The sequence below is a fragment of the Schistocerca cancellata genome, chromosome 6 (assembly GCF_023864275.1).
Source record: "Schistocerca cancellata isolate TAMUIC-IGC-003103 chromosome 6, iqSchCanc2.1, whole genome shotgun sequence".
Lineage (NCBI taxonomy): Eukaryota > Metazoa > Arthropoda > Insecta > Orthoptera > Acrididae > Schistocerca > Schistocerca cancellata.
Genome location: NC_064631.1, coordinates 145,564,669 through 145,581,132, shown reverse-complemented (window position 1 = coordinate 145,581,132; position 16,464 = coordinate 145,564,669). Strand labels below are relative to the sequence as shown.

At 42.2% G+C, this 16,464-nt stretch overlaps 1 protein-coding gene across 2 annotated transcripts in view; it reads left to right on the top strand.

Annotated features, from left to right (window-relative positions):
- The window catches only part of LOC126191368 (cytochrome P450 6a2-like), a 115,304-nt gene that overhangs the window by 34,197 nt on the left and 64,643 nt on the right, over positions 1 to 16,464 (top strand). For both annotated transcript variants that reach the window (XM_049932213.1, XM_049932212.1), the window contains exon 3: positions 6,578 to 6,816. In XM_049932213.1, coding sequence (XP_049788170.1) covers positions 6,578 to 6,816 — 239 coding nt within the window. The remainder of the gene's footprint in view (positions 1 to 6,577; positions 6,817 to 16,464) is intronic.

Sequence of the window (16,464 nt, the reverse complement as noted above, 5' to 3'; positions counted from 1 at the left end):
TTGTTCCACAAATTCTCTACTCCCCAATGCTATTCAGTACCTCCTCATTAGTTATGTGATCTACCCATCTAATCCTCGGCATTCTTCTGTAGCACCACATTTCAAAAGCTTCTGTTCTCTTTTTGTGTAAACTATTTATCGTCCACGTTTCACTTCCATACGCGCCTACACTCCACACAAATACTTTCAAAAACGACTTCCTGACACTTAAATCTATATTCGATGTTAACAAATTTCTCTTCTTCAGAAACGCTTTCCTTGCCATTGTCAGTCTACGTTTCATATCCTCTCTACTTCAACCATCATCAGTTATTTTGCTCCCCAAATAGCAAAACTCATTTACTACTTTAAGCATGTCATTTCCTAATCTAATTCCCTCAGCATCACCCGACTTAATTCGACTACATTCCATTATCCTCGTTTTGCCTTTGTTGATGTTCATCTTATATCCTCCTTTCAAGACACTGTCCATTCCGTTAAACTGCTCTTCCAAGTCCTTTGCTGTCTCTGACAGAATTACAATGTCATCGGCGAACCTCAAAGTTTTTATTTCTTCTCCATGGATTTTAATACCTACTCCGAACTTTGCTTTTGTTTCCTTTACTGCTTGCTCAATATACAGATTGAATAGCATCGGGGATAGGCTACAACCCTGTCTCACTCCCTTCCCAACCATTGCTTCCCTTTCATGCCCCTCGACTCTTATAACTGCCATCTGGTTTCTGTACAAATTGTAAACTGCCTTTCGCTCCCTGTATTTTATCCCTGCCACTTTGAGAATTTCAAAGAGAGTATTCCAGTCAACATTGTCAAAAGCTTTCTCTAAGTCTACAAATGCTAGAAACGTAGGTTTGCCTTTCCTTAACCTATTTTCTAAGAGACGTCGTAGGGTCAGTATTGCTCCACGTGTTCCAACATTTCTACGGAATCCAAACTGATCTTCCCCGAGGTCGGCTTCTACCAGTTTTTCCATTCGTCTATAAAGAATTCGTGTTAGTGTTTTGCAGCCGTGGCTTATTAAACTGATAGTTCGGTAAATTTCACATCTGTCAACACCTGCTTTCTTTAGAATTGGAATTATTATGTTCTTCTTGAAGTCTGAGGGTATTTCACCTGTCTCATACATCTTGCTCACCAGATGGTAGAGTTTTGTCAGGGCTGGCTCTCCCAAGGCTATCAGTAGTTCTAATGGATGTTGTCTACTCCCGGGGCCTTGTTTCGACTTAGGTCTTTCAGTGCCCTGTCAAACTCTTCACGCAGTATCATATCTCCCATTTCATCTTCATCTACATCCTCTTCTATTTCCATAATATTGTCCTCAAGAACATCGCCCTTGCATAGGTCCTCTATATACTCCTTCCACCTTTCTGCTTTCCCTTCTTTGCTTGGAACTGGGTTTCCATCTGAGCTCTTGATATTCATAAAAATGATTCTCTTTTCTCCAAAGGTCTCTTTAATTTTCCTGTAGGCAGTATCTATCTTACCTCTAGTGATGGACGCCTCTACATCCTTTCATTTGTCCTCTAGCCATCCCTGCTTAGCCATTTTGCACTTCCTGTCGATCTCATTTTTGAGACGTTTGTATTCCTTTTTGCCTGCTTCGTTTTGAGTTTTTGTATTTTCTCCTTTCGTCAGTTAAATTCAGTATCTCTTCTGTTACCTAATGATTTCTACTAGCCCTCGTCTTTTTACCTACTTGCTCCTCTGCTGCCTTCACTACTTCATCCCTCAAAGCTACCCATTCTTCTTCTTCTGTATTTCTTTTCCCCATTCTTGTCAATTGTTCCCTAAGGCTCTCCCTGAAACTACCTGCAACCTCTGGTTCTCTCAGTTTATCCAGGTCCCATCTCCTTAAATTCTCACCTTTTTGCAGTTTCTTCAGTTTTAATCTACAGTTCATAACCAATAGATTGTGGTCAGAGTCCACATCTGCCCCTGGAAATGTCTTACAATTTAAAACCTGGTTCCTAAATCTCTGTCTTACCATTATATAATCCATCTGAAACCTTTCAGTATCTCCAGGCTTCTTCCATATATACAACCTTCTTTTACGATTCTTGAACCAAGTGTTAGCTATGATGAAGTTATGCTCTGTGCAAAATTGGACCAAGTGGCTTCTTCGTTCATTCCTTACACCCATTCCACACTCACCTACTATGTTTCCTTCCCTTTCTTTTCCTAATATCGAATTCCAGTCACCCATGACTATTAAACTTTCGTCTCCCTTCTCTTCCTGAATAATGTCTTTTATCTCATCATACATTTCAACAATCTCTTCGTCATCTGCGGAGCTGGTTGGCATATAAACTTGTACTACTGTGGCCGGCGTGGGCTTCGTATCTATCTTGGCCACAATAATGCGTTCACTATGCTGTTTGTAGTAGCTTACCCTCATTCCTATTTTTTAATTCATTATTAAACCTACTCCTGCATTACCCCTATTTGATTTTGTTTTTATAACCCTGTACTCACCTGACCAGAAGTCTTGTTCCTCCTGCCACCGAACTTCACTGATTCCCACTATATCTAACTTTAACCTATCCATTTCCCTTTTTAAATTTTATAACCTACCTGCCCGATTAAGGGATCTGACATTCCACGCTCCGATCCGCAGAACGATAGTTTTCTTTCTCCTGATAACGACGTCCTCTTGAGTAGTCCCCGCCCGGAGATCCGAATGGGGGACTATTTTACCTCCGGAATATTTTACCCAAGAGGACGTCATCATCATTTAACCATACAGTAAAGCTGCATGCCCTCGGGAAAAATTACGGCTGTAGTTTCCCCTTGCTTTCAGCCGTTCGTAGTATCACAACAGCAAGGCCGTTTCGGTTAGTGTTACAAGGCCAGATCAGTCAATCATCCAGACTGTTGCCCCTGCAACTACTGAAAAGGCTGCTGCCCCTCTTCAGGAACCATATGTTTGTCTGGCCTCTCAACAGACATCCCTCCGTTGTGGTTGCACCTGTGGTACGGCTATCTGTGTCGCTGAGGCACGCAAGCCTCACCACCAACGGCAAGGTCCATGGTTCCCTCGTCCTGAATTGTGACCTGAGACCCATGTCGACGCCCGCCGACTCCTCACACACAACTGATCCTGCCGGCTCGCTACACACAACTGAACTGAACTCTCGCGCGGTCAAGCGCAGACTAGCAACGATAACTAACTCTCTGGTCAGAGATTCTGTCATGCCTCGCCATCGCTGTACTGAATACATACGTGTTTCAGTCTTTAGAATTCAGTTTTCTAAGCACAAAAGGCTGGGTGACCAGGCTGGCAAATGGGAAGGCCACAGGCACGGCCAATCGATTCGGCTCGTATTTGGCAGGTCGGTTGCGTACAGCCTAAAACGAAAGACTAAGATATTTGGCCTAAGGCCCTTCGCTTTTGAGAAAACCACCTGTAAATTTCATTATACGCATTGAATTCAAAATTGACGGGATCGATAGGTCATTAAAAATTGTACATTTTTCATCAATATTTTCTTAGAAACTGTTACGGCCGCCACTTGCTTACCCATAGGCTAAACTCGCTGTTCAAAGACTGCGCCGCTGGCATAGCAACCAAGGCCTCTGCCTGCGAAGCAAAGAACCGCTGTTCTATTGTAAAACACATTCTGCAGGTCTTTTTATTTGTATTTCTTCCCGTGTCGCCATTGGTACGAATACTAGGATTATGAAGATAATCAATAAGGAATGATAATGAGGTTGACAAGCACATTTCTGAAACGCTATGAATTAAAACTGTACGTCTCGTCGTATGAAAACAGTTCAGAGTGACGATAGTGTGCATTCGTCACGAGAGACTACAGAGTGGCGACCGCAGTTGGTGAATCTGGGCGCTTCCAGTGCCTGGTTTGGCGCCTAGTTTGTGGATCATAGCTCAAAAAACAAGATTGGTCACATCTTGTCACTCTTTCCAAGAGATTAGGATCGTTTCCAATTGTGTTCGAAGCGTCAATATATACAATTCACCAACTTCTTTTGTTCTATCGTGAAAATTTTCAGCACCAGTTTCGCATGCAATTTAAATGGGTTGTATAAAATTTGCCTTACGCATTCTTTATCAGCTTCTAGTTTCAGCAACCGATAGAATTCTCAACAGACTGTCAGATCGAATCAGCTTACTTACTTTTTCGAGATTGTCATCCACTTTTGACGTTGAAGGGTGTCCCTGACGTGAGTCATCTTCAGCGTCTTGTCGGCCATCTTTGAAACGCTTGAACCACTCAGAAAATCGCGAACATTATAAACAGTCTTCGCCATACATTTCTTTCAGTAAAAGATAGGTTTCAGTAGCACTTTTTCCAAGTTTCATGTGAAACTTCACAATTCGTTGCTTCGGTATTACATTTAACATTTTCCTGGCAAAACCGAATAACAGCTCTTACACAAACAAGTCACGGCCACACTGGTTTGGCTACAGACACCAGAGGTGCCGCATTCGACTAAGACAACTTCACGCTTCATAGTTGTTGCCCATTTATCTTTGGCACATGCGTACTTACTCTGTGACAGTATCAGTCCCGTTATTTTATATTCACTCCTCGTGGGCCTCCTTTGTCAGCTGCATTTTTGTGTCTACTCTGGTCAGTAGGTTCACCTCCGTTGTCAATGGACTTGATTCCTGCACCTAGGTCAGCTAATTCCCTCTGAGTGGCTTCCTCCACGAACATAAGGATCAGATCAATGTGAATGTTATTCTGTTTCGTAGTAACACTAGCAAATAATTCAATGTGCGAAATTCCTAGCTTTCAGAGTGTGTCTCCTAATAATAAGACTATTATAATTCGTTTCGTAATTAAGTGTTTTGAATTAAATTTTAGATGTGATATGCTTAAAGAAATCTTTTTCTCTTCACACCTTATTTTAGTGGAAAAAATTTAAACGCTAAATTTATGCAGGAACAGCAACAGACAGCAAGGAAACATTGTACTTTTGTACTCCTTTAGCTGATAAATCGATGTACTTTTCAATAGTATTTTCTGATTACCAGCTGCCTTCATTACCATAATACCAGTAATGATTAGATATTTGCAGAAATAGCGCTGTTGTTCTCACTACAGTCTAATTGAAATTACTTGATAGTTGACACTTCTCATGTTAGATCTGATTTCCTCCAATCAGAGAGCTCAACGTCACGCCCAAACCGTTCGTCATTGCCAAACTGCCACAAGAAATGGTCAGTTCACTTCGAAATCCTTGTCCTGCATTCATTCTTGATGTGGTTGGATCCTGAGTCACAGGTCTGGCATTTTTATTTCGTATTTCGTCATACATTATAACCACAGCAAAAGCAAAACACACACACACACACACACACACACACACACACACACACACACACACACATAATGATGCTAATGAAATACGTTTCATACGCAGCACTCTCTAAACGCTACTGGATATTCCCACAAGACGTGATTCAGCGGTTACCATAATCACAGAGGTCGGATCACGTTTAAGAAGCTTCTCATGACATTGCGTGAAACCAAGTTTTTGAAGCCTGCAATTCATGGTTGCGGCTGGATGATCAGAGTCAAAAATATGTCTTGTTTCAGTATTGTATTGTAACGGTATGGTTAGAGTATAATCGTGCCATGCTTGGGGTTGTAGGTTCGAGTCTCGTCAACCGTCTCAAATTTTTTTCGTTTCTAAATCTAATCAAAAGAATTTGACCATCATTTCTGTTCAGTTAATTAGTTTAAATGTTGCGTTCTTATTTCTGATTCTTTGCCATGTCATTTTCATCATCGTATTGAATTTTTATTTGCTGTTGTTTTTCTACCTATCATTCTTTTTTTGTCTGTAATCTACTTATGTCGCCTATGATTTGCAACCAAATGCCAACGAGGACTGCTCACTGTTTGCTAACGCGACAGCCTGTGACCCAGTCAGAGCCACAGTTTCAAGTAACAAACGCTAGCGAGAAATTACCGTTTGCTTCTAGCGCTGTAGCTAGACTTTTTCTGTCTTGAGTTTGCTCGTAGAGGTTAGCTTTAATAGCCGTGAACAAAGCGATCGTCATTTTAGTTGTGCCACAGACTGTTTACCACCGCTTTCTTGTGTACATTTCACATGTTGAGATTGTGGTTAGCTTAGGATAAGAGTTTAAATTCAGATCTATAAAACGTGTCTCCTGTCACAGTTCTGTCATTGGTCGCTTAAAATCGCTGTTGAGAGAGCATCTCGCATTTCCGACTTACCTCGCGGCTGGCATTTCCAACATTGTTCCGCGTTACACATTAAGAACATTTGCGAAGTGATTCGCCATGTTTGTGTATTGCCTATAAGCGAACAGTAGCCGGCGGCCGATGTGGTAACACTATGGCAGCCGTCAACCATCAAGTAATTTTAAACGAACTATAGCAAATAGAGCTCCGTGTACACAATGTAAAATAAATATTGCTAGCACTTAGGTCACATTTTTACTGTTCACCAGACATCATTCGCCCAACACAATCACACTGATGGAAAGTAGCACACTGAGAAATAATCTTATTTCGTATTAGAAACTCCGATGACAGACATTCTAACTACTGTACTGACCGTTTCTGACTCTTGTCTTCTGTTGTAGGTGAAAAATATTTTGGAATGTACGGATTCAGCAGACCACTACTTGTCTTGACGGATCCAGACCTCATTCGACTAGTGCTGGTCAAGGACTTCGATTCTTTCAACAACCGAGGCGTTCCTTTCAATGATCGGGAGCCACTGAACCATAATCTGTTCTTTTTAACTGGTGTCAAATGGAGGAGGCTGCGAAACAAGTTGACGCCGACATTTACGACGGGGAAGCTGAAGATGATGTGTCAGGTAAGAAGGTGCTTTGCCTCGAGATACGACAGGTTGTAATTATTAACAGATTACAGTTACACGACCGTTTCCGTTTTACTTACTTCTGGAAGCTTTGTTGGTTGCTGTGAGGCTTACTTAGTCTATGAGGTCTTTGCTTTCTTTTATTGTTCCTTTCTTATACGAAATGTTAGGTGCAGGTTGCTGTACTACGTATTTAGTTCATTTCAGCATGATTCTAGTCAAACACTGATGTCACCACAAACCAGGATCATGTGGCGATGAATTACGTTGATGGTTAAAGAAAAAAAGCACTGAAATCTAGGTGGAATGCGCCAGATTTGTGACTTTTTTTTAAGCTGCTACATTAATATTACACCACTCGCATGTGTCAGAAAACTGTATTTGTGTTGCAGAATTCGCCCTTTCATTTTCTCGACATATACTCAAGTGTAGACAGTGAGCGATTTTTTTTCACTTTTTAATAAACTATGGTCGATTATTAGGTTGACTGAATGATGGTTGCAGTGACTGCACAAAATATCTGCGATGAACTTGTTTTTTGATAAGTGATCTCTGTTCTACCTGGATACAGAAATCTGGGCTTGGAGTATAGAACTTACGCTTATCTACAGGTTCTTGTCGTCTGCATCATATGTCATGTTGCGGTAAAGAAGAAAAGTTTCAGTCGTAGCGTAATTATGGATCATTTGCATATTTCTGATTATAAACGTGTCTGAACCTGGGTCGATCAGATAAACGCAGTGTTAATGCGCTTTATTAGAAGATATCCGCTCAATCAGAACACTTCCTTCCGTCACATAAGATGCGAATTTTAGTCTCTTGTGGATTTGTTTCTACAAATGATGGCAGAAAATTTAGTTCTAAAAATGGCTCTGAGCACTATGGGACTTAAATGCTGAGATCATCAGTCCCCTGAAAATTTAGTGCTCCAGGAATATTTCGTATGCTTTGTATCTTCAGGAGGCGTTCCCTGTTAAAAATTTACAATTTTTTTCCAGTATTAATACAGAAACACATTATCTGTCACCTAGTCTATCTTGTACAAGCCTTATCTCTGTATAGCGGCAGCAACCTCCATGCACTGAACCTACTTTCTCTATTGAAGCCAGGTGCTCCCTTTAAAATGTTTAACCCCACTTTCTTCCTTTCTTTTAGTCAAGTTGTGCAACAATTGTTTCCTCAATTAGATACAGTGCTTCCTCATTATTTACCCAATCAGCCCATCTAATCTTCAGCATTCACTTACAGCACCACATTTCAAAAGCTTCCATTTTCTTCTGGTTGTTGTTGCTGTGGTCTTCAGTCCTGAGACTGGTTTGATGCAGCTCTCCATGCTACTCTATCCTGTGCAAACTTCTTCATCTCCCAGTACCTACTGCAACCTACATCCTTCTGAATCTGCTTACTGTATTCATCTCTTGGTCTCCCCCTACGATTTTTACCCTCCACGCTGCCCTCTAATACTAAATTGGTGATCCCTTGATGCCTCAGAACATGTCCTATCAACCGATCTCTTCTTCTGGTCAAGCTGTGCCACAAACTTCTTCTGGTATGAACACTTTATATCGATTACGTTTCACATTCGAATAGGGCTACACTCTACTCAAATAGATTCAGAAAAGAATTCCTAGCACTTACAGTTGTACTCAGTGTTGCACTATTTCTCTTGTTCAGGACTGTTTTTCTTGTTATTGTCAGTATGCATTTCATATCCTGTCTGTTTTCACCATCGTCACTTGTTTTGCTACCCAAATAGCAAAACTCGCCAACTACCTTTAGTGTATGCTTTGCTAATGTAATTCCCTCAGCATCACTTGACTTAAATCCACTACTTTTCACTTTTGTTGGTTATTCATCTTACAATATCTTTTCATGCCACTATCCATTCAATTCAACTGACCTGCCACGTCCTTTGCGGTCTGTGACGGAATTATCATAACTACGTAGTATGCATAAATAAAGATAATCTTAACAAATGAGTTATGAAGAAACAAATGCGCCGTGGACGCACAGTGACTGCCCGATTGCACCAGAAGAATGGAAAACTACCACATGCAGGTGACATCACTGACCGAGTCATGAATGGCCTTCCAATCACTTGGGTAAAGTATAAGGTTCGTCGAAACTACTTCATCCTAATAACGTGCTTACAAACTCTGTCTCGTATACTGTTCATTTAATGCGCCATTTCTCACTATATTCTACATTGATGAGTGGGGAAATTTTCGAGCGCCATGATCCGCAGCAGTCTGCATCATCACATCAGCTGCCAGTTGCGGGAACATCCCTCTTCAGAGACCGCAAACCTTGCGTCTTCTCCAGAATCCGCAGTCCAACTGTTCTCTAGTGAAAAAAATTTCTCCTTTCTCTCTAATAGTCGGTGCAAATACTGTGCACCAATGAAAACGGCTCTGAATAATTCTGGACAATGATACTGTCATTAAGAATATAACTAGCTCCCCGTGTAACTAATCTTTAAACACCCATGTAAGCAGTTCCTAAACAATGTTACTCTTCCACTCCCCAGTTTAGTTTGCGACTCCATCCAATATACGTCTCCACATACGAATTTCTTGAAAACTGGCGTCCTGACGTACCCAAAATTTTTAGATTCAGCAGTGAGTGTTCTTACAACATTTTAGTCAAGAAGGTGTTCATCTTACCTAAAGTGGCACCAGGAAGTCGACCCAACATTTTACAAAGACAGAAAAGAATCTCTGAACACACAATTCTGCGGTGTCACAACTCACGGAGCTCAGAGGTCAGTATCTGTGGTGGACTTCCACCCTCACGGCTTTCCAGTAAGGCAACCCGTCAGCGAAAAAGGAAGCTCCTTTTAAATGTGTTTTGACCAGATGCCACAGCTTGTAAAAACAAAGATTTTGTACCAGCGCAGTTGCTCTTTACGGCACGTTACGTGACTTATTTTAATGCTGACGTGTACTCCATATTGTGCAGGATGTATAATGCGAAAAACTACCGAAGTGTGACTCATAGGCGACCGGGCCAAACAGTGCTTCTGGTTGTTACTCTACATGCTGCGACCGGACACTTCTCCTCACGTCCTTCGATTTCTCTTCTGAAAGGCGAGCCGCCACGGCCATGTCGTCCGACCGGATTGCGAGTCACGGCCTTGGCCGTCTCTGGTTACCCTTGTTCATCATGGAACCAGCTAAATAATGGAAAATGTCACGTGCAAGACTGCTACCAGTTAATGCAAAAATAGACTACGTATCCTGGCAATCACTCATTACAACCGTTAATAGATAGGGATAGAATTCAGGTAGTGATGAATTTAAATCAACTCTGATTGAAACATGAGATGTGACATTCCAGAAATGGACTGAAGGGTATCAGTGACTTCCTATGATTTTCTGTGTCTAGAACACAGGGTTCAGCATGCTGCTCGCAACAAAATCTACAAAATGGTAGTAGTGTTTTTAGATTTGTAATACTTTTTAATATAAGTAGCAACTTCGCCTTCAGTTCCGCTTTTCAGCTTGGTTCGTGCTCCCTGAACAACTATAAATTCTAGCGGAAAGACCTGACTTTTCGTAGGCTTAGTGAAATGAAACAAAACTACACAACCACACTTAATAACTAGACAAGCGAGTTTCAACCACGCAGTCATATTGCCATATGTGACCGATTCGACACATGCGATCCATCAAATTGCTTTGGAACTACAAGTGACCAGCAATTGACGGCCCGGTCTTACATTTATGTTATTTTATGTTATGTTAACCGGGGACCTAGATACGATGGAGAGGCTCCGTCCCCGCCATAGCCGCAGTGGTCCACAACCCCACGACTACTACCGCAATCCACTTCACCCCTCCGCCGCATAACACCGAACCCAGGGTTGTTGTGCGATTCGTTCCCCGGTGGACCCCCAAGGGAGCGTTTCACACGAGAAGAGTGTAACCTCTATGTTTGCGTGGTAGAGTAATGGTGGTGTACGCGTACGTGGAGAACTTGTTTGCGCAGCAATCGCCGACATAGTATAGCTGAGGCGGAATAAGGGAAACCAGCCCGCATTTGCCGAGGCAGATGGAAAACCGCCTAAAAACCATCCACAGACTGGTCGGCTCACCGGACCTCGACACAAATCCGCAGGGCGGATTCGTGCCGGGGACTGGCGCTCCTTCACGCCCGGAAAGCTGTGCGTTAGACCGCACGACCATCCGGGTGGGCTGATCTGACATTTACCGACACAGGATGGTCTAAGGACAGATAACATGTCATTGCAACGGACCGCAGTGATTCGGTTTGGATGCTTACGAAACTATTTCTGACAGCACGTCAGAGTGGCGAACTAGTGTTGCGTCTAGCGTTAATGCTCACTCGAATTTTTCAACCCAGGTAGTGCTCTAAACTCCCGGTAGTTATCAGTGCAGGGGCTCTGGACGCGGGGAAGAACTATATTCACGCTCGTTCAGGTAGGCGACGATGAAATGGCCCAAACGTCTAATTACCTGATCATTGTTCCACTGCAGGGTGTAGGATCGAATCGTGTGAACGTGAACCTGAAGAAAACGGGAAAGCAAAGCTAGATTCCAAAGAACATGTAAAAAAACACCCGTCTCAGCAGTTTCTGGGAATGATTTTCGCTAGTGATTATAAAAAGGATGTGAGTCATGTTGCTTACGTGTAGTGTGGCAGCTGTTCTGCTCTTGTCTCCTTCAGTTTCACTTTGCAAACCCATCTGGAGTCATACATCTGCCGACACGCGAAAGTGTAAGTTCTGACGTACTACCATTTTTAATGAAAGATGTCTACATCTACATGGATACTCTGCAAATCACATTTAAGTGCCTGGCAGAGGGCTCAACGAACCACCTTCACAATTCTCTGTTAGTCCAATTACGTATAGCGCGCGGAAAGAACGAACACCTATATCTTTCCGTACGAGCTCTGATTTCCCTTATTTTATCGTGGTGATCGTTTCTCCCTATGTAGGTCGGTGTCAACAAAATATTTTCGCATTCGGAGGAGAAAGCTGGTGATTGGAATTTCATGAGAAGATTCCGTCGCAACGAAAAACGCCTTTCTTTTAACGATGTCCAGCCCAAATCCTGCATCATTTCTGTGACACTATCTCCCATATTTCGCGATAATACAAAACGTGCTGCCCTTCAGTCCTATCCGGTAAGGATCCCACACCGCGCAGCAGTATTCTAAAAGAGGACGGACAAACGTAGTGCAGGCAGTCCTGCCAATAAAACGCAGTCTCTGATTAGCCTTCCCCACAACATTTTCTGTGTGTTCCTTGCAATTTAAGTCGTTCGTAATTGTAATACCTAGGTATTTAGTTGAATTTACGGCTTTTAGATTACACTGATTTATCGTGTAACCGAAGTTTAACGAATTCCTTTTAGCACTCATGTGGATGACCTCACACTTTTCGTTATTTAGGGTCAACTGTCAATTTTCACACCATTCAGATATCTTTTCTACATCGTTTTGCAATTCGTTTTTATCTTCTGATCACTTTATTAGTCGATAAACGACAGCGCCATCTGCAAACAACCTAAGACGGCTGCTCTGATTGTCTCCCAAATCGTTTATATAGATAAGGAACAGCAAAAGTGCCTATAACACTACCTTGGGGAATGCCAGAAATCACTTCTGTTTTACTCGATGACTTTCCGTCAATTACTACGAACTGTGAACTTTGACAGTAAATCACAAATCCAGTCCCGTAACTGAGACTATATTCCATAAGCACGCAATTTCACTACAAGCCGCTTGTGTGGTACAGTGTCAAAAGCCTTCCGAAAATCCACAAATACGGAATCGATCTGAAATCCCTTGTCAATAGCACTCAACACTTCATGCGAATAAAGAGGTAGTTGTGTTTCACAAGAACGTTGTTTTCTAAATCCGTGTTGAGTGTGTGTCAATACACCGTTTTCTTTGGGGTAATTCACAACTTTCCAACACAATATATGTTTCAGAATCCTGCTGCATATCGACGTTAACGATAAGGACCAGTAATTTAGTGGATTACTCCTACTACCTTTCTTGAATATTGGTGTGACCTGTGCAACTTTCCAGTCTTTGGATACGAATCTTTCGTCGAGCGAACAGTTGTATATGATTAAGTATGCAGCTAGTGCATTAGCATACTCAGAAAGGAACCTAACTGGTATATAGTCTGGACCAGAAGACTTGCTTTTATTAAGTGATTGAAGTTACTTCACTACTTCGAGGATATTTACTTGTACGGTACTCGTGTTGGAAGCTGTTCTCGATTCGAATCCTGGAATATTTACTTCGTCTTCTTTTGTGACGGCATTTCGTAAGGCTGTGTTTAGTAACTCTGCTTTGCCAGCACTGTCTTCGATAGTACCTCCATTGCTATCGCGCAGAGAAGGTATTGATTGTTTCTTGCCGCTGAGATATTTCATATACGACCAGAATCTCTTTGGATTTTATGCAAAGTTTCGAGACAAAGGTTCGTCGTGGAAACTGTTATAATCATCTCGCTTTGAAGTTCGCGCTAAATTTCGAGCTTCTGTAAAAGATCGCCAATCTTGGGGATTTTGCGTCTGTTTAAGATATTATTGCTAAAAAGAGCGTAGAAAGGTGTGTGAGATCTACCGCGATTTGTATTAGTATCCGGTGGAGGATTTCTCGCTTGACGTCACGAGCTTAAAGATGACGTTTCATAAATTGGACAGGTGGATGTCTTAAGCATTCTGCCTCATCCAACAACAGCATCGCGCAACACAGAAGGAAAGGCCGATGATATAAGAGTGAATAATGTATCCGCTAGCATAGATGCCGCAGGCATGAATGGCTGTTCGTGTACAGCGGATATGTTGACTGATCTATAGCGAAAAAAATGTTGCAAATCAGTAACTCTGTTGACCACGATTTGACACTATGTGGTGTGGTACAGATGGCAACTCACTTCTGTGAGACGAAAAAAAATTGAGAAGTTTATTAAGATTCACAATGTTGAAACTTAGTTTAATTTTGAAGTTTTGAAAGTTTCCGTTTTCAGTTTATTAGGTGGTAATACTCACGCCAGTGCTGAGAGATTTTCGCTACTGCTGCTGATAAAGAAACTCAACATTAAGACGATCAATCTCTTGTTCACATCCCAGGACAGAATCAGTGTATCCCAACTGTCTGCGTCTAGAGCACATTCTATGTGCACATGTGAAAAAGTTTTCTAAATGGGTGCCAGCCAGCCATTCGCTTCGTGGGACACGAAAACCGCCTAAAAACCACATTCAGACTCTCCGGCACACCGGCCCTCGTAGTTAACCCGCTGGCCGAATACGAAATGGGGCGGCGCGTCTGCTTTCCTGGAAGCGTGCCTTTAATGCGCACGGCTAACCGGGCAGCTAAAATACGAGCACGTGAATTCGGCGGAGTCCAGCGGAGCGGAGCGATGTCATACCAGAGTCCAGCGACAGTGGTGGCTAGGCGATGGTGGCAGCACAGCGTGGCTGGTGATGACTGATGATATAACTGTGCCGTACCAGTAACCTAATCCAGAATCTGGTCTTTCGCAGGCAGTACTCTTACAAACTGAGCTACCAGCCCATGAGGCACGATCTGTTTTCGCAGCTTCCAGTCTTCCAGTGCGTCTCTCACACTTTGCAGGAGCTGTACTGCATACCTTCCTGGACTAGTTAGGTAGTCTTGTTTCTTCCAAAGCGATAAGAGATGGCGGCTTTAGATGCTACAGTTTTCCGCGGCGGTATATACATACTATTTATTTCTCTTTTATAATATCCCATGTCCAAATAACCACATTTATTTTTTCTCCTCCAATTTCGTAGCCACAACGCTACATCTTCATGCACCAACTGCGGGACTCGATCTATTATAAGTCTGCAGGCATATCATGTGACCATGAGGCAGCATCTGCATTACTAACCGAATAACACTGTTCACGGCTCAGGGTTCAAGGTTCACGTTCTCAGTTGCATGTTGCCTGTCTAAAGACTTTCAGTGGCAAAAAATAATATTTCGCATAATTATTGACAAAAGTAAAATTTTTAAAATACTGTGAAACATAACTAGCTCTTAACTCACACGAAGTGTTGAGTGCTATTGACTAGGATTTTCAAATTGATTTCGTATTTCTAGATTTCCAGAAGGCTTTTGACACTGTACCTCACAAGCGGCTTGTAGTCAAATTGTGTGCTTATGGAATATGGTCTCAGTTATGCGACTGGATTCGTGATTTTCTGTCAGAGAGGTCACAGTTCATACTAATTGACGGAAAGTCATCGTGTAAAACAGAAGTGATGGTTCAAAGGGCTCTGAGCACTATGGGACTTAACATCTGAGGTCATCAGTCCCCTAGAACGTAGAACTACTTAAATCTAACTAACGTAAGGACTTCACACACATCCATGCCCGAGGCAGTATTCGAACCTGCGACCGTTGCAGTCACGCGATTCCAGACTGAAGCGCCTAGAACCGCTCGGACACTCCGGCCGGCAAGCAGAAGTGATATCTGGCATTCCACAAGATAGTGTTATAGGCCCTTTGCTGTTCCTTATCTATATAAACGATTTAGGAGACAATCTGAGCAGCCGTCTTCGGTTGTTTGCAGATGATGCTATCGTTTATCGTCTGGTAAACTAATCAGAAGATCAAAACAAATTGCAGAACGATGTAGAAAAGATTTCTGTAGGATGCGAAAATTGGCAATTGACCCTAAAATTGAAAAGTGTTAGGTCATGTACATGAATGCCGAAAGGAATCTGTTGAACTTCGGTTACACGATAAATCAGTCAAACTAGAGGCCGTAAATTCAACTAAATACCTAGGAATTACAATTACGAAGAACTTAAATTGGAAATAATACGAGCACGTGGAAAATGTTGGGAAGGCGAACCAAGGACAGCATTTTTTTGTCAGTTCACATAGAAGATGCAACAGATCCGCTAAAGAGACTGCCTGCAATACGCTTGTCGGTCGTCTTTTCGAGTACTGCTGCGCGGTGTGGGATCCTTACCAGATAGGGTTAACGGAGTACACTGAAAAAGTTCAAAGAAGGTCAGCACGTTTTGTATGATCGAGAAGTAGGGAAGAGAATGTAGCTGTCATGATACAGTACAAGCGGTGGACATCATTAAAATAGAGGCGTTTTTCGTTGCGGCGGAATGTTCTCACGAAATTTCAATCACTGCCTACCTCCTCCGCGTGCGAAAACATTATGTTGGCGACGACCTACATAGGGAGAAACGATCATCACAGTAAAATAAGAGAAATCAGAGCGTGCATGGGAAGATCTATTTGTTCGTTTTATCCGCGGGCTGTTCGAGATTGAAATAATAGAGAATTTTTGTGAAAGTGGTTCAATGAATCCTCTGCCAGGTACTTAAGTGTGATTTGCAGAGTATCCGTGTAGATGTAGATAAAAAGAAAAACTTTTATCACTTGCTACATTTTCGCTGTTCATGCAGTAAAACTTCAACATCAGACGTGATGTACTTTAATTTATTATTTCATTGCTGCTCACGCTTACTCGCAACACATTTTGCAAATTTACACACATACACAGTTGAATGGCCCTGCAAATTTATACAGCTGTACGATACACAATTCAGGATATATGACATCATAAACGATGAGATGCGGGAAAAACTAGCTGTTGCGTACAACAGAGCGCAAATT